Source organism: Muntiacus reevesi, chromosome 9 (genome assembly GCF_963930625.1).
Source record: "Muntiacus reevesi chromosome 9, mMunRee1.1, whole genome shotgun sequence".
NCBI lineage: Eukaryota > Metazoa > Chordata > Mammalia > Artiodactyla > Cervidae > Muntiacus > Muntiacus reevesi.
In genome coordinates this window covers 88,545,448-88,572,650 of record NC_089257.1, presented here as the reverse complement: position 1 = coordinate 88,572,650, position 27,203 = coordinate 88,545,448, and the positions used below count along the sequence as shown (strand labels likewise).

General features: G+C 37.7%; 1 protein-coding gene across 5 annotated transcripts in view; it reads right to left on the bottom strand.

The window, feature by feature from the left end:
* Positions 1 to 529: 529 nt before the first annotated feature.
* The window catches only part of MRE11 (MRE11 homolog, double strand break repair nuclease), a 72,229-nt gene continuing 45,555 nt past the window's right edge, over positions 530 to 27,203 (bottom strand). For 4 of the 5 annotated variants that reach the window (XM_065944420.1, XM_065944421.1, XM_065944422.1 and 1 more), the window contains 6 exons: positions 19,911 to 20,130; positions 18,685 to 18,768; positions 11,072 to 11,130; positions 9,135 to 9,202; positions 3,676 to 3,754; positions 530 to 1,585 (listed from right to left, as the gene is read on the bottom strand). In XM_065944420.1, coding sequence (XP_065800492.1) covers positions 1,532 to 1,585; positions 3,676 to 3,754; positions 9,135 to 9,202; positions 11,072 to 11,130; positions 18,685 to 18,768; positions 19,911 to 20,130 — 564 coding nt within the window. In that variant the 3' untranslated portion in view covers positions 530 to 1,531. The remainder of the gene's footprint in view (positions 1,586 to 3,675; positions 3,755 to 9,134; positions 9,203 to 11,071; positions 11,131 to 18,684; positions 18,769 to 19,910; positions 20,131 to 27,203) is intronic. The other variant, XM_065944423.1, reaches the window with a different exon arrangement.

The window sequence follows — 27,203 nt, the reverse complement described above, 5'->3', positions numbered from 1 at the left end:
GGAGAGTATTTCATAGGACAAGGCCTTCTGCTGAGTTGATGCTACCTACTAAAATAATCCTATACCCAAATGAAGTACAGAAAATATTTTTTAAAAAACTAGGGCTACATTGAAATTCTTGACTTAGGCCCTTTCAAATTGCTATGATATAGAGGCCAGCCACTAAGCTAATGCTGTCTTTTGGAGTCTGACACATTATAGGTAGGAATATACCAAAGATCAGGACTATTGCTCCACCTAGTGTTTGTTTCTACCTATGAAGAAATGTCAGGCTGTTGTACCACCAAGATCTATAACTTCCTTCAGGAGTTTTGAATAAATAGCTGCATTGTAAGACGAAAAGAACACTCTCACAGGGTCTTTTAACAGTTTTAAAAAGGAAAATGGCGTTACTGAACTTAAATCTGAAGAGGTCAAATTCTTAGGTCCCCCTAGGAAGGAGTAAAAGCCATTTTCTCCTTTCTTACTTACAAGTAAGAAAAAGTAACAGAAGCTGCTTCTCTAAGATTTTGGAATTGCTCATGCCCAATGTTAAGATAAAATAATAATGAGGAATCTTGGCACTGATATTCCACAGAAGTGATATTTCATTGTTAATCTAATATAACCATTAGGGTCAACTGACAAGTCTATCTAAAAAAAAAAAAAAAGATTCAATATTTCTAAAAAAATATGGTTAAACTATTTTAACCCTTTACTCTTAGAAATAGACAAGGAAGAGAGAGAAACTTTAATACTGGAAAATAATGCAGGAAATTACTACCATTCAATGGAAGCACAATCTTTTAGGATCTTTGCTACAACTGGAATAAGAAATGATAACTCTGACAGACTATTTTTTGATAGCAACTTTTATCTAATTATTGAAAGTACAGAATATATGTAATCATTCAAAGTCTCTGGCTGATACCATCACAAGCATTAGAAAAAGAACATATATTGAAAAAGAACACATACTGAGTAACAGTGAGCTTAGGCACTGTTTCATATAAACTGTTTTACGAGCAGGAAATCCAGGATGTCTAGAAATTACTAAAATTATAAAAAGGGGTAAAGCTGTTTTCCTCAATTCTGGCTAAATGTCACCACCTTAAAATACTGACACGGTCTTTGATTATAAAGCAGAAATGTACAATGGCAGATTTATTTCAGTCCTTATTCAAGAATGATATTTACACAAAGCTCTCACTCAGTACAAATAAACTATTCTGTCAGGAAAATAACCTTCTAAGTTTTACATAGCATTTATAAAACAGTTAACATTAACACCAGATTAAAAAATAAGGAGAACCAATGCTACTCTATATGCCTTTGAACTGGGAAGTTTCTCAGACAGTGGAGTCATGGTCAGGAAATGATATTAAAAAACACAAATTTTTATACATTAGTTTCTCCATCTCTGTGTAAGCAAGAATGATTCATATTCTTCAGTTAACAGCAATACTAAAAAAATCTTCAACTGGTAAACTATTAGTCTGCAATGTTTCAATTTTTCCTGAATGTTAAAAACTTCAAACTGCCATTAAATATATTATCTTCTGTTTCTTCTTAAACAACTAAGGTTCGTAAAAGGATCGTCATCGTCCTGAAACGACATCCAAATGTAAAATTAGTGATTGTTCCATGCTTCACTGAGATAAGACAGAAGTGCTTATGGGCAAACAATGCCAGTAAGAGCTATCTTCTCCTTTCACATCGGGTAGGCTTTCATGTTTCTACTTCCTTCATAAATACAAATTGTCAGTTTTTTTTCTCTTTCTCCCTTCCTTAGTAGCCATTTCACTGTCAAAATAAATAAGCTCAACTGAATTTTTAGCAAGCATTAAAAATAAAAATTTATCCTGCTCTATGTGAGTGTGTATATACACACCAACAACCTATATCAATATATTTCTCTCAGTTATTCATCCTACTAAAAGCAAATAAGGTATGGGAAAGCCAAAAAATAAATACTATTCAAGTCATTTTTATTAGGTTTTTCTTCCAGTTTGCATTTTATAACTGATATATCTGATGTTCTAGAAACTGAAAGCCAAAAAATTAATGAAGGCACATGATGTAATTTAGAAATAACTGCAACTTTTATTCCCACTACCCATTTAATGCCAGAAATAGATCACTACTCTCAGAATGATGCAAGAAACAATCTAGCAAAGCAATCTTTCAAATATTTTTTTTGGAAAAAGAAGTAGACGGGCTATTTCAGTTTCATTGAGTTCCTATGCTCCTGGGTTGTTTATTACATGTACAGTATGAATAGGCAAGAATATCAGATGTTTGCTAAGAATTTAGAGAGAATGAAAACTAACAAACCTAAAATAAGCCCCAAATACATGATCTAATGCAGATTACATAAATCAATGATTATATATTTTATAACTAAATATTCAAAAGAGAAAGCAAATCTGTAAAGTTCTGGTTTGTTTTAAGATATTACTAAAAAGGAATAACTATTTGGTGTTAGGCTCCATTGGTGATATTAACACATTCAAATGTTTACCAAGTTAGCTATCTCTAGTGATATGTGGATGTCTTGAGAAATACAAATTTGCTCTCACTTATTGATTCATTTTCTGCTATCATAAAAGGCAGAATTGATTTATAAAGGAGAGTTAAATCCAAATTATAGTAGAGAATTTGCTAATAGTTCTCCTTTGCAGTTAACTTGAAGTATACAAAACTTTTTAAGTAACATATAATCATATGTATATCTAGATGCTCTGCAAATGCATCAACAATTTCTCACTTCTCTCCTGGAGGCAACATGTTAGTATTTAATAGACAGACTGTATGAGTTCATGTTGCCATTTTTCTCTGTAGCCCGAGTTCTGGGGAGTCTCTCTTCAAGCTGTTTCAAAGCCACAGCTGGGACACAGGGAACATGACAGCAGCAGGTGAAGCTCAAAAGCAGAGGCGTGAGTCACATGCTACAATGAGGATACACCTGGAGCACACTGTGCTCAGTGACACAAGTCAGGCAGAAAAAGGCGAGTACTGAATAATCCCACTGATGTGAAGTGTCACAGCAGTCAAAATCGTAAGGACACTAGAGTGGGTGCCAGGGGCTGAGGAGAGGGGAAATGGAAGATGTGGTTCAATGGGCATAGGTTTTTGGTTCTGGAAGATGCACAGGTTCTGGAGGTTGTTGCACAACAATGTGAATACACTTAACACTAGTGAACTATGGATAATTGTACACTTAAAACGGGTTGAGATGGTTAAGTTTTATGTTCATGTTTCTACCATACTTGAAAACTACCACCACGTACCCTTATATAGGAAATGTGTAGAGCATATAATGAGGATTTAATAAACATTCTATTAAAAAGTAACATTAAAAACTTCTATGATATTATCACCGCTATTTCTCCAAACATAAACAAAAGCTTAAAAAAAAAAAAAACTATTCTGATCCTACTATTAACTGGGCGGGTTAAATAAGAGCTGAGTGAATATTAGATGTTAAATTTCAGGCCTTTCACGTCTGAGACACTTCCACTGACAGGAATTCAACAGAGGCCTCTCATTGATTCCACATTAACTATGGTTCCAAGGAAGGTGATCAATGAAACTATATACAGAAATAATTTTCAGCAACTAGCTTAGCAGTTCCTATTCAGATTTTATAAACACTTAAATTATTGTAATTTAAGATTTAACTTAGTACTTTATTACCTCATCTGATTCAAAGTCGACCCCTTTGGCGATCTGGCTCTGGGACATGGGTTTGCTTGATGATGAAGTGCTCGAGCCTCTGAGGCAAAATAGGAGAAAAAACAGAGAAGATGAACCAAAAATTCATCACAGGAGCCTTTCTTGCCAAATTTTTCATTTTAGTAGTAGACATAAATAAAAACAGCTAGTACATTCTCTTCGAGCTGCATTAGAGGCAGTAAAAGCTCAGAGGTGTGTGAGGAAAAGCACTCTGAGGTCAAGGGCTGAATTCCAGTTCTGCCCTTTACAAGTTACATGGCTTTCAGCAAGGTACTCAGCCTCTGTGCCACAATCTCCTCAGATATGAAACGAGGATAATAATACTTTTTTTAGAGATTAAAAGTGTTAGCCATAAAAAGGAATGAAACTGGGTCATTTGTAGAGATGTGGATGGACCTAGAGAATTGTCATACAGGGTAAAGTAAGTCAGAGAGAGAAAAACAATTATCTTGCATTAATGCACGCATGTAGAATCTAGAAAAATGGGAGAGATGAACCTATTTGCAAAGCAGGAAACAAACAGCAAAAGGGGAGGGGGAGGAGTGGGAGGAACTGAGAGACTGCGTTGACGTATATGTACTCTTTATGTTGTTGTAGTTGGTTAGACACCAAGTCATGTCTGACTCTTTGTCACCCCATGGCATGAAGCCCGCCAGGCTCCTCTGTCCATGGGATTTTCCAGGCAAGAATACTGGAGTGGGTTGCCATTTCCTTCTCCAGGGGATCTTCCATTGGCTGGTGGATTCTTTCCCGTTGAGCTACCAGGGAAGCCCATATACTATTGACACTATCTGTAAAATGGATAACTAATGAGAACATACTATATACCACAGGGAACTCTACTTACTGCACTGCAGTGACCTGAACGGGAAGAAAATCCCAAAGTGAGGGAATATACGTATGAGTATATGAGTATGGCTGACTCATTTTGCTCTACAGTAGAACCTAGCACAGCATTGTCATTATACTCCAATAAAAATTAATTTCAAAAATAAAAATAAAAAGCAATAGCCACTTAAAAAGATTAAATGTGTTAATATACCTAAACACTTCGATCAGTGCCTGACATGTATGAAGCACTTCACTGATGTTTGCATATATTATCATAGTTCTTAGCATATATTAACAGGTATCTACTACTATCCTCTACTCCTCAACATTATGGCAACATTGAAATATTTTAATTCAACTATCAGCTATGTTTCCATAAAAGGATAAAAGGATATTGGAAAAGCCTCACCGCTTTCTAGGGTTGCCTCAGTTAATATTATCTATGTTCTATCCAAACTGAATAGCAAATATTTATTTAGTACTTGATCCTTGCCAAGTACTAAATGATAGGCCCTGGGAAATATCAGTAAGCAAGATAATCAGGAATCTGCTTTTATGAAGCTTAACTTGTAGTAATGGAATTCATATTCCTATCTTTTTACTAACAAAAATTTTAAGTTATCTTAGAACAGGGGACAGCAATCTTGGTTAGCAAGCCAAATCCAGCCTACCTGTTGCCCACAGATGTGAGCTAAGAATGGTCTTCACCTTTTGAAATGGGTACATTTAAAGGTTGTTTAACATGGTATATTATCTATAGTGAAACAGATCACCAGCCCAGGTTGGATGCATGAGACAAGTGCTCGGGCCTGGTGCACTGGGAAGACTCAGAGGGATTGGGTAGACAGGGAGGTGGGAGGGGGGATCAGGATGGGGAGTACATGTAAATCCATGGCTGATTCATGTCAATGTATGACAAAACCCACTACAATACTGTAAAGTAATTAGCCTCTAACTAATAAAGATAAAGGAAAAAAAAATAAAAGTAAAAAAAAATAAATAAATAAAGGTTGTTTAAGTACCTACATAATATCCCCAATATTGTCTCCTGGCCCACAAAGTCTAAAATATTTACTACCTAATCCTTTAAGAAAAAGGTGGCCAGCTCCTATCACAAATGAAAGCAGTGTTTGTGAATTCCTAGCCAACGATTTATTACCACGCTTTGGAATGTTACTACAGCAAAAGAACTGAAGGTCTTGTCTGGACAAACTGTTTGAAACAAGAAATCCTGTGTCAGAAGGAAACAGAAAAACCCACAGGTTCTCAGGCACAGAGGTAAAGGAGGCTGTGACCAGCTTCAGAGACAACAGATCAAGGAACTTATCAACCGATCCAACTGGGATGCCCCTACCTCTCTGTATTTGACCTAAGCTGGAACTGGTCATTGTTGACTGGTTTCCATCTGTGACAGGAAGACAGAGCATCAAGAGCATAAAGCCGAAGCCCACCGCGGCAGGCGAGGCATTGTGGATTCGGGGGCTGGGGAAAGTGGAAAGTTAAGAAAGAAGCATCCACTGAGACCTGACTCTCTGCCTGCTGCTGTCTACCCAGATAAATAACCAATGGTGCCCAGACATCTACGCCATGTGCATCTATGCTCATGTGATCATAGCAGGAGCCCCTAATTCTACACCAGAGGACCCCACAGACTGACATATCTAGTCTATAAGAGGTCCCCTATCCTTAGAAATCAGTGCTGGAAAGAATGGCTGTATTGCTTTGACTGCTAGGCCAAATAAATAAATGGCTTTTGTCCTGAATGACAAAAAAAAAAAAAAGAAAGTTTAATTTGATGAGCTTTAAGGCAGACAGGGTGTATTAAATTGTGTGCAGGAGCTCTAAGTCTTCTTCATTTTTGCACAGATATAATTTGGAGCCACAGGTCAGAATTCCTGTCTAGAGATGTTTGGCCAATTATGTCAGTTGTAGCACTGTCACAAGCATAAGATAACATGTTAAATTGGCCTTGGCACATAAAAGGTGCCCCCGAAATGTCAGTTCCCCCCACTGTGAGGTTTAACAGGATCCCCTCCATCTCTCCTTTTCCCCTGGCCTGATGGGACCGGGTCTTCTCTTGCTCGTGGCTTTAAGATGAGGGTGGGTACCGCCAGCTGTATCAAATCTGGAAGGGTCCTCTTATTCCCAGTACAACAAGGTAGAGTTAGTCACTCAGTTGTGTCCGATTCGTTGCGACCCCATGGACTGTAGCCTGCCAAGTTCCTTTGTCCATGGACTTCTCCGGGCAAGAACACTGGAGTGGATTGCCATTCCCTTCTCCAAGTGATCTTCCAGACACAGGAATCGAACCCAGGTCCCCCGCATTGCAGGCAGATTCTTTACCGTCTGAGTCACCATGGAAGTCCACAACAAGGTAGTGTTTACTGCAATCTTTCCAAGGAAAAGTGGGTGGACCATCACTGCCTATCCAGCAGAAGGGAGTTTTACAGCTCAAAGTTCTTTCCTTTTTCAAGTTAACCACCAGAATATTAGTGCTTTCACTGCCTACCATTCTTCCTATTATTCTCGTTCTATTTCCCTAGCCTGTTCTTCCTTAAAGAGGTGTTACTTTGTGCCAAGTACTGAGAGAGTTAACTTAAGCAGGTTGATAGGGAGTCCAAGGATCCTTTAAGGAGGAGGTGAACATTCTTTCTTTTTCACATTCTTTTGTCTTAGCCACGTAGGCCTTGTAAGCCCTATCTCTTGCTCAAGGACAAGCATTTTTAAGCTCAAGATGTACGCTGTGGGAAAAGAGGCCTGACAAAACTTTCATAGTCTTGAGGCATTCTTTTTATCTATTCTCAACAGCCAGTTGAAAAGTATATAATGCTTTTATATATTTAATTATTTGCTTAAACTAGCGAGGCAGATACTCTTCTAACCCCTTCCTGTGCCTTTTGCTAGAACATTCTTCTATCATTTTCACTTTAATAAAATCTCTGCTACATAAAGCTCTGAGTGACTGAGACCGCGTCTTTGGTCCCAGACTTAAATCTTCTCCTTTGGAGACCACAAATCTGGCACCGTTCACCATAAGCTATCAGTACTGTACTTAGCACTTCACTAACATTAACTCACTTCTAAGCCTCATAATAACCCTTGGAGATGAATATTCTTGTCTTCATTTTACAAATGAGGACACTGAGGCACAGAAGAAACTTGTACACAGCCCATACTCAGTAAGTGGTAGAGCTTAATACTTCCAATTATGACCGAAATAAATATACAAACCATGCTATTACTAAATAATTTCCCCCAAACAACCTAAATCGTGTCACCCAGTTTCTGTCATTAGGAACACAAACCTACCAAGGCTGATTTCAGATTTCTTGCCAAAATGTTAGTTTCTAAATTGTCTCTTGTCATTTAAATGACTCTTATTACAAGCACAGAGGTCTGAGAGTTTCATCTATTATGTTAAGAAGCAACAGTAGAGGATGAACCTAGAGATTATCATAATAAGCAAAGTAAGTCTGAATGAGGAAGACAAAAACCATATGCTATCACTTATATGTGGAATCTAAAATACAACACAAATGAACTTATCTACAAAACAAAAATAGAGTTACAGACACAGAGAAAAGACTTGTGCTAGTCAAGGGGGAGAAGAGTGGGAGCCGGATAGACTGGGAATCTGGAATTAGCGGATGCAAGCTATTATATATAGAATGGATAAACAACATGGTCTTACTGCATAGCACAGGGAACAATATTCAATATCCTGGGATAAACCATAATGGGAAAGAATGTGAAAAAGAATGTATATATATGTATATATATGTATAAATTTTCTGCTGTACAGCAGAAAATAACACAACACTATAAATCAATTAATATTTCAATAAAATTAAATAAAAGAAGAGGCAATGGCAGAGGTGAGTCCTGGAGCAGAATGCCTGGTCCATGACTGGCTGGTGATCTCAGGTAAGCTCTTTAAACTACCACGCCTCACTTTCTTCAAAGGGAGGAAAACAGAGTTATAAATACATTTACCTCCAGGAGTTACTGTAAGCAGCAAACATGCTAATTCATATGGAAAGGCTTAGAATGGTGCCTGACATACAGGAAATGCTAAAAGCTGAAACTGAATATTAACAAAATACAAAGCTTGTTAGAGTACTGTCTCTAACAAGAAAATCACTGGATAATAAAGGCAAAAGGAAATGAATGACAAGTTATTCAAACTGTCACTGAAAATACTTGTAATAAGGATGCATCAGCTCTATGAACTAGTCCCTGGTCTATTTTTCACTTCTATATATACATGACTGCTTCCCAGGTGGCTCAGTGGTGAAGAATCTGCCTGCAATGCAGGAGGTGACGGTGTGATCCCTGGGTTGGGAAGATCCCCTGGAGGGTGTGGCAATCCCACTCCAGTATTCCTGTGAGAATTCCATGGACAGAGAAACTTAGTCCATGGGGTTGCAAAGAGTCAGACATGACTTAGTGACTAAACAGCAACAACATATACATCACTAGTTGAAAATGAATCTGTTAGGTTTCCATGACTTAGAAAAATGTATAAGGAGAATTCTGGATAATTTTTAATTTTTTCAGATGTTAATTTTGCAGGAAGTGACTGTACCTACCTTTTATCACTTTTGAAAGTGGTCAGAAAAATGTCTTCTTCGGTATCTGATTCATCCACCTCAATCACCTAAGAGGGAGAAACAGCAAATAGTCTTTGTGGGGATGGAAAATTTGAACAAAAATGCATTCAATATTCTAAAAATACCTACTTTTATAAAAATTTACAAAAAAGGAGGCAGAAACCATGTGAGCAGCATCCATAAAACCTAAAGCTCTGCCTGACCTCTCCCCTAAGACAACTCTTCATTTTATGTATGGTTTTCTGTATAATATGTGTGAACTCACTTCTATCCTGTACCATGGCAGCCTGGGTACCTACAGGAACATGTACCTAGACTGGTGAATAACTCACAAGGCTCATGTGCAGACAGTGCCCTGCGATTTTCCTGGGTTTGAAATGAAAGACCATCGGTGTTTCATCTCCAATTAAAAATGAGGTATATAAGACTGTGTGGGAAGTACTGGATATCTGTTTTTCTGTTACATTTATCCCTGTTAAATACCACTTGTTGCATTTAAGCCTCACTAAAGTTATTTATGATTTTTGATTCTATAATCCAAAATACTACCTATTTTATATTTTCTGTTATCTTGACACTTAATATACACATTTGCTATGTCTTCATCTAACTGATAAAGTCAAAGACAAAACAGTGAAAAAAATAGCACTTGAGATCCACTCCCTCAATAGGTTAACACTGAACTATTACTCAAAAACCATTAAATGAAGCTGTCTAATCAGCTATGAATCCAGACAATATTTTTGTCCATGAAACTATCAGAAGATTGTCTTATGTACCTTGAAGGAATCTAACACCTTCAGCATCCCCCTAAACCACCACTATGTAACCCCAATTTAAAAAATTGAAAGAAAAAGTTAGTTTGCCATGACTTAACTCTTTTTGAACTCATATTCTTCCATTATAAAAGAAAAATCTAGAAGGGAAGCTTCCTTGTAGACATGATGAAAATTTTGTTTATTTTCACATATGAAGCAATAGAGGGCGACAGCTGACTAGGAATAACGAAATGGAGGTCAGGATAAAAGGACCAGTACACTCAGAGGTAGTTGTATAATAGGAAGAAGAGGTGAAAAAAAAAAGATGGAATTAAGAGAGATAAAAGAGCAATAGTAGGAGCAGGATGGAGAAGTTTTATGGAAGAGGAGGAGGTCAGCCACATCACGTGCTCGAAGAGACCAGGAAGGGATGAATTTAACGTTAGGGTGGTAGGATACAGAGCAGTGACTTCCAGCTTGGTGTGATTTTTAACCCCTACTCCCATTCCAGAAACGTCTGGCATGTCTGCGGGCATTTTTGATTATTATATCTGGGGGCAGGGGTGGGGGGGTGGGGGGGACCTCAGAGGCAGAAGCCAGGAATGGTACTTGAAAAGTGAGACAGACACATGGGTTTTCAAAACGAGGGAAGAGGAGAGTCAAGCCAATTTTGGACTCTCCTTGGAATCCAAAGCAACAGCAGAAGTTTCATGTTAAATCTAGAGTCACACAGAGGTCCATAAACTGAAACCTTGTAATATGTCTTCAGTCTAGCTTCAGCCCTTAAGACACAGCCAGAGTATGTAAGTAACAAAAGGACGCCAGCAAGAAATAAGAGGTCTCTGTGCACTGAATGCCCATCTTCTGTACCAGTTTTCCACACATGGACCCTTCTGGTTCAACATTATTATTCTTAAAACTATTACTGGGGACACATATTTATGGATGTACAATCAAGGTGATTCACTTTTTTTTTTAAAGACAGAAAACAAAATAAAAACTCCTAGAGGCCCTCAGCCTATATGATCAGTAAAATTCTCAACAGTTTTAACATTTTACATTTTTTTCTTCTTTTATTTACTCTGTAGAGCAAAGAATTAACAATCATAATGTACAAAATATAAGGTAGCCCACAACTATAGAAATTTTTTTCCTTACCTCGGTATAATTTTTAGTAGCAACATTTCGGGAGGGCTGCTGCCTTGTAGATTTAAAGGCTACAATGAAAAAGATGATACATCCATTATGTTTTTCCTAAAATAGTTTAGAAAAATCTGCATGCTTCTTTAGCTAAGTTTTATCTGCAAAAGCTCATGATGATTAATTATAAAACCTTTTATAAAAACTAATTATAAAACATTTCTTAAAATCTGAAGGGAGGTGAGTCTGTCAGTCTCAAATGATTTTTCTGATTTATTCAAATAAAGTAATAAGTAGTGTTCATAAAAACATCTATAGTAAAAAAATATTTTTAGCAAAATACCTGAAGCATAAAATCTGATCACCAAATAGACTGAATTCCAAATAAGTGAAAGTAACCTCCTCAGGTCTTCTCTTACAGTTGGCAATCTCTTTCCTTGTGGCTCTACTGTATTAGGAGCCACGTGTTCCAGTGAGAGCTTCCTTACTCTCCTCTACTGTGTTAAAAATATTCAGTATCTAAGTAATTGTCCAGAGGGAATTCTAGAAAATAGTGTATCGTTTCACAATAACTTTCCTACAAATCCTCACACTTTCAACTTTGTAAACCTGGTTAGAATTATGAAGTTTATTCTTCCCAAGACTATGATATTATGATTTTACAGTAAGAAATAGAATTTGGTCTTCATCCACATTTCTGGCAGAGAGTTCCTAGTCAGTCAGTGTCAGTCACTCAGTTGTGTCTGACTCTTTGCAACCTCACAGACTGTAGCCTCCCAGGTTCCTCTGTCTATGGAATTCTCCAGGCAAGAATATTGGAGTGGGTTGCCATTCCCTTCTCCAGGGGATCTTCCCAACTGAAGAATGGAACCTGGGTCTCCTGCATTGCAGGCAGATTCTTTATCGTCTGAGCCACCAGAAGTCCAGAGAGCCCCTAAAACGCTGATCTCTTGAAATGATGACAGCCATCAAGGTGTTTTTTTCACTATGTTAACAAGGCAACTTTGGGACCACAACTGAGGGAGGTTGAGTACTGGGAGCCAACTAGGAAGGGAATGTTGGAAATTTCAGTCCCCAGCCTGATTTCTGGGGAGCGTAGAGAAGCTGGAGGTTGAATCAATCACCAACAGCCAATAATGTTATCAATCTTGCCTATATAATGGGGACTAGATAAAAACCCAAAAGGAGGGGGTTCAGAGAGCTGGAGCGAATGAATCAGGATGTTTCCACATGCCACCATGCCTAGACCCCAAACTTGACACAGGCAGATGCTCCTTTGTTCTGGACCTTGTCCTAAGCATCTTTTCAACCAGCTATTGATTCATATCTTTAATACCTTTGGTAATAAGCCAGTAATCCAGTAAGTAAACTAGTTTCCTGTGTTCTGTGAGTCACTCTAGCAAGTAAATTGAATCCAAGGAAGGAGTCATGGGAACCTCTGATTTATGGCCAATTGGTCAGAAGTATGGTAACAAGCATATGCCAGCATGTGGCTGGCACCTGAAGAGAAGCAGGCAGCCTTGTGGAGCTGGGTCTCTCCCCTGTGGAATCTGATGCTGTCTCTGGGTAGTCAGTGTCAGAATTGAGTTGACTTGTAGGATACCCAGTAGGTGTCTGAGAACTGCATGGTGGTGTGGGGAACCACCCCCAACCCCACACACTGGAATTAAGTGCAGAATATTAAAAACCTAGAATAAAATTTAAACAGCCAATCAGAGGTTTAAGTTTCTCCTAAGCCTTACCAGTTTCCTAACATAAAAAAAAAACGGTCTCCTCCAAGATAACCCCAAAGCCAAACAACAGGGCAAGAGGAGATTAAAAAGACAGAGGATTTAAAGAATTCCAATGTTCAAACAACCCCACCAAGTCCAAAATTCTACTAGTAAGAAAACTCGGGAATCTTCCCACCTAGCCCTAAGCTACCATTTACTCCTTTTTTCCACCCCCAATCCTGGCATGTCTCGCTAAGAGGGGAAAGGAAAGACAGAAGCAGAGTTCCTACCCACCTACTCTATTACCGGCCTCAAATCCTGCTCTACTCAAAGGCTGGACAGGGCAACTGAATGAAAGAGCCAGGGACTGCAACTCTTCCAAAAAAATATTTCTGCTCAATTATTATTCACTAATGGACCTCTCAAGCTCTCAGCTCCTTGAAGAAGAAACAAGAGCCTTTCTTTCTTTTTATCCCCAATAAGTGTTTGTGTGATAAATTAACATTACCAAAAATTTAAGCACTGGGTTCTATTAGGAAGGCAATGAATACTGTACTGGGGGCTAAAAGCTCTGGTTTTAGAGTTAGACCTAGGTGGACTCTCTAGCTGGGTGACTGTGGCCAAGTTCCTTGGCTTCTTCAAGTCTCAGTTTCCCCACCTATAAAGCAGTGTTAATAATACTTCATGCTGAAAATTGTTGAAAGGATAAAAAGAGGTAGTTAATGTAAATGTTATGGCAAGTGACTATAGGAGTAGGTATTCAAATGTTGTCACTAGTACCAGTAGATGGAGTAGCCGCAATAGTAGCCATGATAAATTAAATGCAAAGACAGAGGCTCTTTTATTTACTTAGTCACTACCCTTTGCAGAGAAACTTCTGTGGAAAAACGTGGGCTGTCAACTCTTATTCACAACTGCTGCTGGCGTAGATATAATACATAAATATACACAGATATAAATGTAATATCTATTAATACATTTCCCAATAAAACTCCAATGCAGTAACAAACCTCTACACCCCATGTAGTTTGTTATAATAGAATTGAACCTTATTTATCTCTTCATTCCTTCATTTAGAATACAAACACAGAAGCTATAGTTTTAAAGTTGCTTTTGTCCCAAAGTTACAGCAATTATAGCCAGTACTCTATGGTTATTTTGTCATACACTGTATTAAAAAGTCAGTTTTATTTTTCAAAAAAAGGCCCAATGTTGTATGTAACCCGTGAAATGTAAAACCACTGAGCCAAATCAACTGTATAAAAGACAAATTTAGACTAATTTATGGAAGATCCATTTTCATAAGTTTATTGTAAACACTGGCACTAATATTATTAACAACAGCAATCATTGATTGGATTCTTATCAAGTGCTGTGCTCAGTAATAGATATGCATAGTTAATACTTTTAATTACTCTGGCAAGTTAGTACTACTCCCCAGTGGGAGGACAGAGTGAATAGGTTATATTTATTTAATTGAAATCTTAGAAGAATAACAACAGAATAGAGGTAGTACCTGAGGGATAACAGCAAAGGATTTCTAGAAGTGATAAAACACACCAATTCACAGTTTCATGAAGCTGAATAAATTCTAAGCAGGATGAAAAAAGAATTGAACATCTAGATTCATCATAGTGAAAGTGCAGAACACCAAAGACAGTTAGCTGGAGAAAAAATGGACTACTTAAAAAAAAAAGCAACAATCTAAACTAATAGCTGATTTCTTTCTTTCTTTTTTTTAACAGCTGATTTCTTAACAAGAACAGTGGAAACTTGAAGGCTCAGTTTGAGTGATTAATTCTGTCCACTGGTGTCAGGGAAAGCTTAACATAAAACAATAAAGCCTGGACTTTCCTGGTGGTCCAGTAGTTAAGAGTCCGCCTGCCAATGCAGGGGATGAGGGTTTGATCCCTGGTCCGGGAAGATCCCACATGCCATGCAGCAACCAAACCCATGCACCACAACTACTGAGCCCACAGGCCCTAGAGTCTGTGCTCTGAAACAAGAAGAGCCACCTCAAGAAGTCTGCTCATTGCAACTGAAAAAGCTGGTGCATGGTAATGAAGCTCCAGTGCAGCCAAAAGTAAAAAATTCATTTAAAAAACAAGCAAACAAACCAAAAAAAGTGAACAAAGCTATGATAAAAAAACTCAGTTTAGGCTAAGGTAAAGGCAGGTAATTTACAATACCCATACCTCTGTGTTGCACACTAACCAAATTGGTTGCACACTAACCAATTAACAAGGAAGTGTTCATATTTTATTCATTCTCCTTTCCTAACTCCCTCTCTTTTCAAAAATAGCTCTCTTTGTCTTTCTTAATATTAACATTTCACAAAAGCCTACTATGTGTCAGGCTTTGAGGGGCAGAGGGGCACCCTATCATCTGGCTTGCAGGATCTTACTTCCTCAACCATGGATTGAACCTGGGCCCTCAGGAGAGTCCTAATCAGTGGACCGCCAGCAAATTCCCAGGTTTTTTGCTTTTAATCTTCAGAATAATCCAATTTGGCAAGATTAGTCCCAATTTACATGTGAACAGACTAGGAGAGTGAGTGACTCATCTAAAGTCACAGAACTTTTCATATGTTGAACTCAGCCCAGATTCTTTATAGTGCTTTTTTTACACTTCCTTTCCCGTTCTGTGCTTTTATTTTAGACCTGCTAAGAATGCCTCAGTATCTTTCTAGATGCCATTTTTTAAATGGCAACAGACAATATACTTCTGAAGTCAAAAGGATTTCAGCTGGCTCTACTCAAGTACTGAATAATTCTTGAATAAAAACATAGCAGCAGCACTTTTGATAAGAAGGTTCTTTAAGAATCATTTAATAGATCTGATGTTTTTATCCTTTCTTCAAAGTCATCTGTAATCCAAAAAATACTGAAAAACTTCCTCTGATGGAGTCACAGCTCATTTCCTTCTGAGGCGGCTTACTCCAAGTTTGGGTTGATTGACAGACTATTCTGTATAATGCAAAGACTACTGAGAACCAATCAGCTCAATCAACCAATTAGCTCAATCTCTAGTTTTATCTCACTCTGGAAACTAGTATAGTGGTTAACTATTTGTCCTGAAGGCCAAAGAATGTGGGCTCAATTCAGGCTCCAGAATTTACTAGCTGTGAGACCATAGATAAACTGCCTATCTTTTTAAAGCCTTGGTTCTCTTATCTGTAAAACAGAAAATATAAGTACCAACCCTGGTAAAGAGTCTGCCTGCAAAGCAGGAGACCTGGGTTTGATACCTAGGTCAGGAAGATCCCCTGGATCCCCACACTCCAGTATTCTTGCTGGGGAAATCCCATGGACAGAAGAATCTGGTGGGTTACAGGCCATGGGTTAGCAAAGAGTCAGACATGACTGAGTGACTAACACTTCCACTTTCCACTGAGCTGTTGACAGGCATCCAGTAATTGTCTCATAAATATTAGTAATTATAGTTGCAGACAATTAATAACTGTCTCATAAATTATTAGTACTATCAGTGGCAAAGTATTTAGCTCAATTCCCTCGTCTATAAAACAGGGAGTATGTGAAATTGTTCTTAAGTCTTCCAGGTCTCTTTTATCATATAATAAATTTAAATCTGTGTGTGATTAGCTTTTCCCATCTATCCTCATTGGGGAGCAGTTCTTAACCTAGAGCCCATGGATGGGCTTCTCAGGGATCCCTGAACCCTTTGAAATGGAATACAATTGCATGAGTACTTATTTAAAGACAGGATACGTAGCTTGCAGAATCTATAACTTAAAACAGATTTAAAACCACTCTCTTTAGGACTAAGCAAATCACATCTATTTGATCTTTGACATGATAGAACTTCATTAATGTAAAGATTTCAATTTTTCTCAGGTTAGCTATCCTAAGTTCCTTCTAAGAGATTTTTTTAAATATTATATGGTTTCTCTTCTGAATGATCATATAAGGCTGATATCCTTCTTGAAATATGGTTCCAAAGATGAGCACAGTATTCTTGACATGATACATCCAATCAGCACAGAGGGAGAACTTCCTTGCTGTAGAGAAGTACTACTTCTATAAATACTAAAAACACTACTTCTATAAATGCTTGAGGCACTGAGAGGGTAACAGGCAGGAAGGCTAGGGGTCTCCAAACAGAGAAAATAGGCTGCAAGTGTCAGATGATTTTCTCTCTCTTAAGCAGCAGGAGAAAACAAACTAGAAGTACCAGATTTTTTCCCTTCTCTATACAAAATTAAGAGGTTTCTTTTAAAATTCTGTGTTGCCATGACGACACCTGGTTCTACCAGAACTTTTCTCAAACCTTGAGCTAACCAATGTGTTTTTCTTATGGAAATGGTTTTCTTCAGCTATGTTAATCAACTATGTCTTTCTTCAAGCCAGCTCACTTAAGACACTCACAACTGATAATGGCTCAAGGAACCAGCATGTTTTACTCATACAATTGTTCTTTTAACCTATGTTAATGAAACTATATATTTGCTTGGAAACCTGCCTTTCTTCAAGATTCATGTCAATCCCTTTATGGCCCGGAACAACTCACCTTGTGCCAAAGCTATCTCAAAATGCAAGTTGCAGGTGAGGCGCCTGGTTCTGGTCTCTGAGTTTTGAGGTATTTCCTTTCTCCAGTTAGCAGCATGCTAGTAGCTATATAACATCCAGCTAAAGGCTAGCAGGGAGGCACTCTTTCCTCCTCCTTCTGATGTCTATGTCCAAAGCCTTCTCTATCTCTTTTATATTTTAATAAAACTTTATCACACAAAATCTCTGAGTGATTGAGCCTTGTCACTGGCCCCGGACTGAGTTCCTCTCCTCTGGAGGCCAAGAATTCCAGTGTCTTTCACGGTTCAGCAACAGCCTTTCAGGCACCATCAGATTTAGACAGTTAGATCAACCTTTGTACAGCCTTAAGTGATCTAAGTCTTTCTTACTTGGTTCCCTGCTAACATCATATATTTCTCAGAACCCTCTCTGTGCAGCCATCCTTTTGGACATATATACAGCATGTATTTACCCTTTATAAGTTTCATCTTGTAAGATCTTAATCCAACTCTCCAATCTTTAAAAAATTAATCTCCAATAATAAGATAATATAAATACAATATATATGGATATACTCTGAATGGTAAGGAGAAAAAAAAAATCACCACCTATTTTAACATAAATTTTCACAAATCTGACTTACAATTTCTGTTGATCTCATAAGTGAAATGAGTGAAGTCACTCAGTCGTGTCGGACTCTTTGTGACCCCATGGACTGGGGCCCACCAGGCTCCTCCGTCCATGGGATTCTCCAGGCAAGAATACTGGAGTGGGTTGCCATTTCCTTCTCCAGGGGATCTTCGATCCCGGAATTGAACCCAGGCAGATGCTTTAACCTCTGAGCCACCAGGAAAAGTTTATTAAATTTTTATACATTATTATCAAAAGTTTATAAAAAATAGGTTCCCTTAGTTTGAGGCTAGCTTTCAGACACAACACATACACAAAATCAATGCACAGAATTCTGACTATAATTTCCCTTGAACCAGCTCACATGACTGACTATATTAACAGCAGACATGGACAGAAGCAGCATGAGAAAAGCAGGTTAACAGTACGTTAAGAAGCAGTTCCTTGTCTCTTAATCACTTGATACACTGACCAACTGCCTTTTCTATGTCTCAGTGATCCCTCTATTAAAGGGAAATCATCAGATTTGTCTAATATCAGATACTATAAAAAATTACTTTTTAGAGCTCACCCTCTTCAATAGCCCCCCTGAATGGCAAAGGTCTTTTAAATTAATATAATTTATCTTGTGATTCCAATAACCTTTTTGACTCCCCAGTGACGACAACACAAACCAGTAAGACTTATTCATGGGGTTTCCTGGGTCTTCTTGCACTGGAATTTATAAGTAACTGCAAGGTGATCACTTGCAGTCTATACTCACCATCTATAATAGACATATTTCTAGACGTTGATGTAGTGGCCTTTGAACCTCTGCCTTGAGCAGAAATCTCCAGACTAGTGCCTGCTGATAGAATACTGAGCAGTCAATATACAATCCATCAGTAGCTAAAGCTTTCTTTAAAATAACAAAATCAAAATGAAATCTAAAAAAAAGTTATCTCAACATAGTTTATGTGCAAAATGCCAAAAATATATATATAAGAAGAAACATAGAGTCTGATCAGTCAATTTTCAGAGACTATACTTAGGCCACATTTGGTTCACATTAGTCCATTTAAAATTTAAGGAAAATATTTATAAATGCAAGGATAATAAAATAATCATCACTAGAATATGGAGACTGTCCTGCTAGGAGAGTTTTAACCAATTACTACCCATTTTAACCAGTTTAAAATTCCTATAGATGAATATTTAATAAAAATTTTTAAATATTCCTAGGGATTTTTATACTTCATTAGAAAGTCACTGGGTGACTAGCTTTTATTATTTGGACTATTCAATGACAATAGTGTCACATTAAACACAATGATGGTAATTAATGTTAACTAACATTAAGAAATCAAACTGTTTGTGGGCTGTTTTTCTTTGTAAACAAATTTTATAAAGCCATTTCATGATAATGTGGGCATTTGTATCTTATGACACTAACAAAAATAATTTTTATGATCTGGAGTTTTCTTCCTACTGTCAGTGGGCCTTAGTTAATCATTTTCCTTAAGTGTTTCCTTCACTATTACTTTGTACATGTGAGAGTAAATGTATTGATTAAATGTACCCACTGTTTAAGAAAAACTGTGAAACTTTTTTCTTTTTTTTTTTTCTTGGCTCTGCTGTGAGACTCAAGGGATCTTAATTCCCTGACTAGGGACTGAACCTATACCCTTAGCAGTGAAAGTTCCAGTCCTAACCACGGGATCTTCAAGAAAATCCTCAAACACAGTGAAATTCTTTTAAAAAATATGACAGTAGGTATTAAACTCTTTTAGTATGTAAAAAAATATATATTAAAAACTTTATGTGCATGTGGCCACTCAATATTTAAGTGAAATGTGTATGTCAGAACTACATCAAAGACTGTTTCAGCACATTATAAAGATAAATTTTTGAAAGACTGTGTAACTCAATTCTGCCAATGGGAATACAATTCTCAATTTTCTGCACAACTGCCAAGTGTCAATGTGTAGGGAAGACAGTACTCGGGCTAACCTCTTCCTCTCTGTGACCCTCTTCTTGACACTGAATTCTGCCCTCTTCCTCCTCTTTGGCCTCTTCCTCGGCCTCTTCCTTTGTTGGCTGCTGCTATGATGCTATCGTCAGAGTCATCAGCCATCTGTTCTGCCAAATCTATACTCATAAGGTCTTCAGCAGTCAAGGCGGAAGCAGCGTCCTCTGACTGAGATCTGAGGGCTCTGGCCCTACTCATGGCCTGACAGGGAGGATAAGAGGAAAGCACATATTAGTGGACAATGCAACATCCTCCAAGTCATTAATCTGGTCACTCTGATAAACAGCTCATATTGCCAAACTGTCTAAACTATTAATTTTCACTGATCATGCTGTTACTGTTGTTGTTCAGTCACTCAGTTGTGTCCGACTCTTCGCAACCCCATGGCCTGCAACATGCCAGGCTTCCCTGTCCTTCACTATCTCCCAGCGTTCACTCAAACTCAGGTTGATTGAACCAGTGATGCCATCCAACCATTTCATCCTCTGCCACCCCATTCTCCTCATCATACTAAAAACTGCAATACAAGAGAAGCCTTCTCCTCCAGCAATCAAATTTAGTGCCTGTGATTTGCCAGATCAATTTGCAATACTACCTGTAAAAGGAGACCTTTTGAAAGGTATACTAAGGATGACAAAATTTCACAAAATCAGAAGTTTCAGAACTGGGACAAATGGCATTTCTGGCAGGAATTAGCAATCAATCCTAATTCAACAGGCTTCCCAGATGGTGCCAGCGGTAAAGAACCTGCCTGCCAATGCAGGAGACATAAGAGACGAGTTCTATCCCTGCATTGGGAAGATCCCCTGGAGGAGGGCCTAACAACCTCCTCTTGTCAGGAAAGCAAGAAGAGAAAATCCCATGGACAGAGGAGCCTGGTGGGTTGCAGTCCATAGGGTTGCAAAGAGTTGGGACTTGACAGAATCGACTTAGTACATGTGCACGCATACCTAATTCAATACCACCATTTATAAGAGACTGTCATCATTTGAGCTTCTCTATACAATGGGCTATTGATAAATAACAAGAAAATAACCTCACAAAAATAGCATCTATCTCTGGGTGATGACATTTTAGGGTATTTTTTTTTCTTCATTATTCTTGAATATTATAATTTTGCTATAATAAACATTTTCTAAAATATGACTTTTATAATCAGAAAACATAAGCAATAATTTCTTTTAAATATATAAAAAAAAGAATTAGTAGAACAAAAGAAGTGAAAGCATGGAAAAGGATAAAAACCTTAGGACCAAGATTTTAATTTAATAAATTTTAATTTGAAAAGAAACTGTTTAGAAAAAACCAGTTTGAGACTTAATGAAATATCCTGAATAACTCTGAAGTGAATATAGATTTCCTGATTAAAAACAAAAAGAGCAATGCTGCCCTGACCTCTTCCTTTAAACCTATCAAAATGTAACAAAAAGAACAAAAATTTTTTTAAATGTTTTCAATAAAATTAGAAAAACACTCTACCCACAAAACACAAAGCCGAGGAGGAAGAGTTAATGGGTAGAAGAGAGAATATCTTGTTTGGCTAAGGGAGAAGGCTGAAGAGTTTCAGACAGTGTAGAGAGCTCCAAAATTGATCTATCCTTACGAAGAGACCATGACAACAGTCTCTCTTGCTTAGAATGATAAGTTCTGGGTCTAGGAACAGGCAGCTAGAGCATTTCCACGCTCTCTGTGATCCACGGACTATGGACAAACAGGGCTGACTGACGGAGGAGAGGAGAACAAAGCAGGCAGGGCAGAAGCAGGAGTGAAGTGGTGGTAGGAGGGAGCCAAGCTTCACCATGAGGCACTTGCTGGAGTGGAACAGCTCACACACTACAAGCGCTCAACATGGCATCACAGCTCAAAAAGAAAAAACTTCAGGGAATACAACAAAAAACATAAAGAAAAAAAAACTAAAGATTTCAATTCATCTTTCTTGTCCCAGATAAAGTATGGCCAGTCCTCATAATTTTCACATCCCTTATATGCAAATTCACCTACTTGCCAAAATGTTTTTGTAACCCCAAAACAATACTCCCGATATCTTTGTGGTCACTTATGGGCATGTGCAGAGTGGTGAAAATTTTTAATTGCCCAACACACACATTCCCAGATGATGTCGAACAATGTGACACTCAGCCTTCTGGTTTCAGCTCTCGTACTTGTAAATGAGTGTCCTTTTCAGAATTCATGTAGTGCCATGTTGTTCACAATTTTGTGCTTTGGGATAGTGATTTTACTTTTAAAATGGCCCCTAGTGTACTGCTGAAGTGTTGTTTACTGTTCCTAAGTGCAGAAAACTAAGATGTGCCTTTTGGAGGAAATACATTTGTTAGATAAGCGTCATTCAGGCATGAATTATAGGGCTGTTGGCCACAAATTCAATGTTAATGAATCAATGACATATACTGAATAAGGTGTTCTCAAACAGAAACACACAGAGAAAAGGTACTGCATTAATCACTTAGCAAAAATTTTGTAACCAGGGGCTGCCAAGAGCCTATTCTTGCATTTCCTCTTGAAGCAGTAAGTTAAATATTCACTCAGTGTTTGCAGTGACTTTATAGAATACAACGACCATAAATAACAAGAACCATCACATTAAAATATATATAAAGACCTAAATATAAAGACCTATATAAAAAAAGACCTATATAAAATATATATAAAGACCTATATTACATACTAAGGTAGATCTAATTGATACATGTTGAACTCTGTACTCTGAAAATAAATAATATACTTCTTTTCAAGACTCCATGAAGTGGCTTAACTGATATATAATGGGATGCTAAGAAAAATATCAATTCTAAATAGCAAAAAGGATATCATCCTTTCTAATCACAGTGCAATGAAACTAAAAATGAAATACCCTGACTTCAAATTGCAAAATAAACCAAAAATTACAGAATATCTAGAAAAGTATAATAAAAATACTGAATATCAGAACAGATGAAACTGCTTAAAAATGAATTGTTAAGTTAAAGCAAAGAAATGAGAATGGAGAGGGGGAAAAAGAAAATCTTCTAAAGAAAATTAAACGAATATGACAAAGCACTCTGCTCAGTTCTAAGTAATTTGGAAAATAAAAGAACTCAACTAAACCAAGACAGTCTCAACAGACTAATTAACAAAGAACACTTTAAGAAAAAAATTAAAAGAACTGCACTCCAGAAAATGACCACAACCAGAAAGTTTCACAGGTAAATTATACCAAATCTTCAAAAACAGATGATTCCATGGCTATTTCGATAGAATTCAGAAAGAAAGCTGCCAATTTCTTTTTATAAAGCCAGCATAACATGATACTGAAAACTGAAGAAGGACTGCATGCACAAAAGAAAAATTACAGTATCTTACTCATGAATATCAAAGCAAACAAAGGGAATCCAGGGGCGCACTGAAAGACCAGTACACCCATTACCAGGAGGTTCATAAAGTGATACTAAGGATGTGTCAATAATACAATAGAAAATAATATAATTCACCATATTAACAGAACACAGGAGGAAGAACCCCACAGGCTTACCTTCACGGATGCCAAAAAAGCTTTTGATTCATTCCCTATTCCAGATTTAAACAAACAAACAAAAAATTCTCAGGAAGGAATGGAGACCTCTTTTACATGACAAAACCCCTAACTCTGCTACACAAACACTCAGTGTGAGCGTGCACACACTTTCACCTGAGCGGTCTTATAAATCAGTTAGAGAAAGGCCAATGACCGAGGCAAAAAAATAATGCTGTATGTCAAGAACATGACCAAGTGTTTCATATATAAAAACTGTTCAGACTTACTAGTAATAAAAAAAGTATGAATTAAAAGCAACAGTAAGAAATAATTTTTCACACTCAGATTTTTAAAAATCATATAGCAATTCCATGTTTAACTTTCTGAGGAATCATCATACTGTTTTCCACCGTAGCTTTTATCTTCCCACTAGCAATGAACAAGGGTTCCCATTTCTCCATTTTCTTGCCATTATTTGTTTCCTTCTAATTTTTGGAGAACAAGCCATTCAAAGGGATACAAAGTGTGTCTAATGGTTTTGATCAGAATTCCCTAGTGTTTAGTGATATTGAGCATCTTTTCTATGCTTAGTGGTTAACTGTATCTCTTCTTTAAAGAAATATCTAGGCAAGCCCTCTGTCCATTCTTAAAACAGGTTGTTTCGTTGAATTTTAGAGCTCTTTATATATTCTGGTTATTAATCCTTTATCAGATATATGATTTGTAAATATTTTCTCTCATCTTACTGGCTGTCTCTTCACTCCATTAATAGCACTTGGTATTACAGCTTAAAAAAAGATATCGACCCTGAATCAAATTCAGATAGAACATAAGTAAAAAATTAGAGGCCAGTCCAACTATGAACTTTGAATCAGACTAAGAACAGGTTCTACATTTTTAAAGGGCTGCCAAAAAAAAAAAAAAAGTGACATATACTACAGATGGCCAGCAAAGCCTAAAATATTTACTACTGATATCTGGCTTCTTATTTAAATAGGAACCTACAATTAAAGAAAATGCTTGAGAGGTTTTCTACATGAACAAGACATTGAAGCATGTTTTTTATCTCTAAAGGAAAAACAAATGCTTTTGTTTGTCCATTTAAGTAATTTAAGTATGATACTGGGATTCATGTTCTGAGCTAAATAATTCTACAAAGCTGTGAATTACACCTTGGGAAAGCCTCCAACTCCATTAGTCAAGTTCTAAATAGTATCAGTTCAGTTCAGTTTGGTGCCACTCAATTGTGTCCAACTCTGTGACTCCATGGATTACAGAACACCAGGCCTCCCTGTCCATCACCAACTCCCAGAGTTTACTCAAACTCATGTCCATTGAGTCAGTGATGCCATCCAACCATCTCATCCTCTGTCGTCCCCTTCTCCTCCCGCCTTCAATCTTTCCCAGCATCAGGGTCTTTTCAAATGAGTCAGTTCTTCACATCAGGTGGCCAAATATTGAAGTTTCAGCTTCAGCATCAGTCGTTCCAATGAATATTCAGGACTGATTTCCTTCTGATAGACTGGTTGAATGTTCAAGCAGTCCAGGGGACTCTCTTAAGAGTCTTCTCCAACACCACAGTTCAAAAGCATCAATTCTTTGGTGCTCAGCTGTCTTTATAGTCCAACTCTCACATCCATAAATGACTACTGGAAAAACCATATAGCTTTGATGAAACAGACCTTTGTTGGCAAAGTAATATCTGCCTTTCAATATGCTGTCTAGGGTGGTCATAGCTTTTCTTCCAAGGCACAAGTGTCTTTTAATTTCATGGCTGTAATCACCATCTGCAGTGATTTTGGAGCCCCCCAAAATAAAGGCTGACAGTGTTTCTATTGTTTCTCCATCTGTGATGAAACTGGATGTCATGGTCTTAGTTTTCTGGATGTTGAGTTTAAAGCCAACTTTTTTACGCTCCTCTTTCACTTTCATCAAGAGGCTCTTTAATTCTTCTTCACTTTCTGCCATAAAGGCGGTCTCATCTGCATATCTGAGGTTAGTGATATTTCTCCCAGCAATCTTGATTCCAGCTTGTGCTTCATCCAGTCCAGCATTTCTCATGATGTACTCTGCATATAAGTTAAATAAGCAGGGTGACAATATACAGCCTTGACATACTCCTTTCCCAATTTGGAACCAGTCTGTTGTTACATGTCCAGTTCTAACTGTTGCTCCTTGACCTGCATACAGATTTCTCAGTAGATAAGGTGAGGTGGTCTGGTATTCCCATCTCTTTAAGAATTTTCCCTATCAGCAGATGAATGGATAAGGAAGCTCTGGTACATATACACCATGGAATATTACTCAGCCATTAAAAAGAATTCATTTGAATCAGTCCTAATGAGATGGATGAAACTGGAGCCCATTATACAGAGTGAAGTAAGCCAGAAAGATAAAGATCATTACAGCATACTAACACATATATATGGAATTTAGAAAGATGGTAACGATAACCCTATATGCAAAACAGAAAAAGAGACACAGAAGTACAGAACAGACTTTTGAACTCTGTGGGAGAAGGTGAGGGTGGGATGTTTCGAAAGAACAGCATGTATATTATCTATGGTGAAACAGATCACTAGCCCAGGTGAGATGCATGAGACAAGTGCTCGGACCTGGTGCACTGGGAGGACCCAGAGGAGTCAGGTGGAGAGGGAGGTGGGAGTGGGGATCGGGATGGGGAATACGTGTAACTCCATGGCTGATTCATGTCAATGAATGACAAAACCCACTGAAATGTTGTGAAGTAATTAGCCTCCAACTAATAAAATAAAATTAAAAAAAAAAAAAAAGAATTTTCCACAGTTTATTGTGATCCACACAGTCAAAGGCTTTGATGTCATCAATAAAACAGAAGTAGATGTTTTTCTGGAACTCTCTTGCTTTTCTGATGATCCAATGGATGTTGGCAATTTGATCTCTGGTTCCTCTGCCTTTTCTAAATCCAGCTTGAACATCTGAAGTTCACGGTTCACATACTGTTGAAGTCCGGCTTGGAGAATTTTGAGCACTACTTTAAAGCGTGTGAGATGAGTGTAATTGTGTGGTAGTTAGAACATTCTTTGGCATTTCCTTTCTTTGGGATTGGAATGAAATCTGATCTTTTCCTGTCCTGTGGCCACTGCTGAGTCTTCCAAATTTGCTGGCATATTGAGTGCAGCACTTCCACAGCATCATCTTTTAGGAGTTAAGATAGCTCAGCTGGAATTCCATCACCTCCACTAGCTTTGTTCATAGTGATGCTTCCTAAGGCCCACTTGCCTTCACATTTCAGGATGTCTGGCTCTTGGTGAGTGATCACACCATCGTGGTTGTCTCTGTCATTAAGATCTTTTTTGTACAGAGCCTCTGTGTATTCTTGCCACCTCTTCTTAATATCTTCTGCTTCTGTTAGGTCCATGCCATTTCTGTCCTTTATTGTGCCCATCTTTGCACAAAATGTTCCCTTGGTATGTCTATTTTCCTGAAGAGATCTCTAGTCTTTCCCCTTCTATTGTTTTCCTCTATTTCTTTGCAGTGATCACTGAGGAAGGCTTTCTTATCTCGCCTTGCTATTCTTTGGAACTCTGCATCCAAATGGGTATATCTCCTTTTCTCCTTGGCTTTTGGTTTCTCTTCTTTTCTCAGCTATTTGTAAGGCCTCCTCAGACAGCCATTTGGCCTTTTTGCATTTCTTTTTCTTGGGGATGGTCTTGATCACTGCCTCCTGTGCAATGTCACAAACCTTCACCCATAGTTCTTCAGGCACTTTGTCTATCAGATC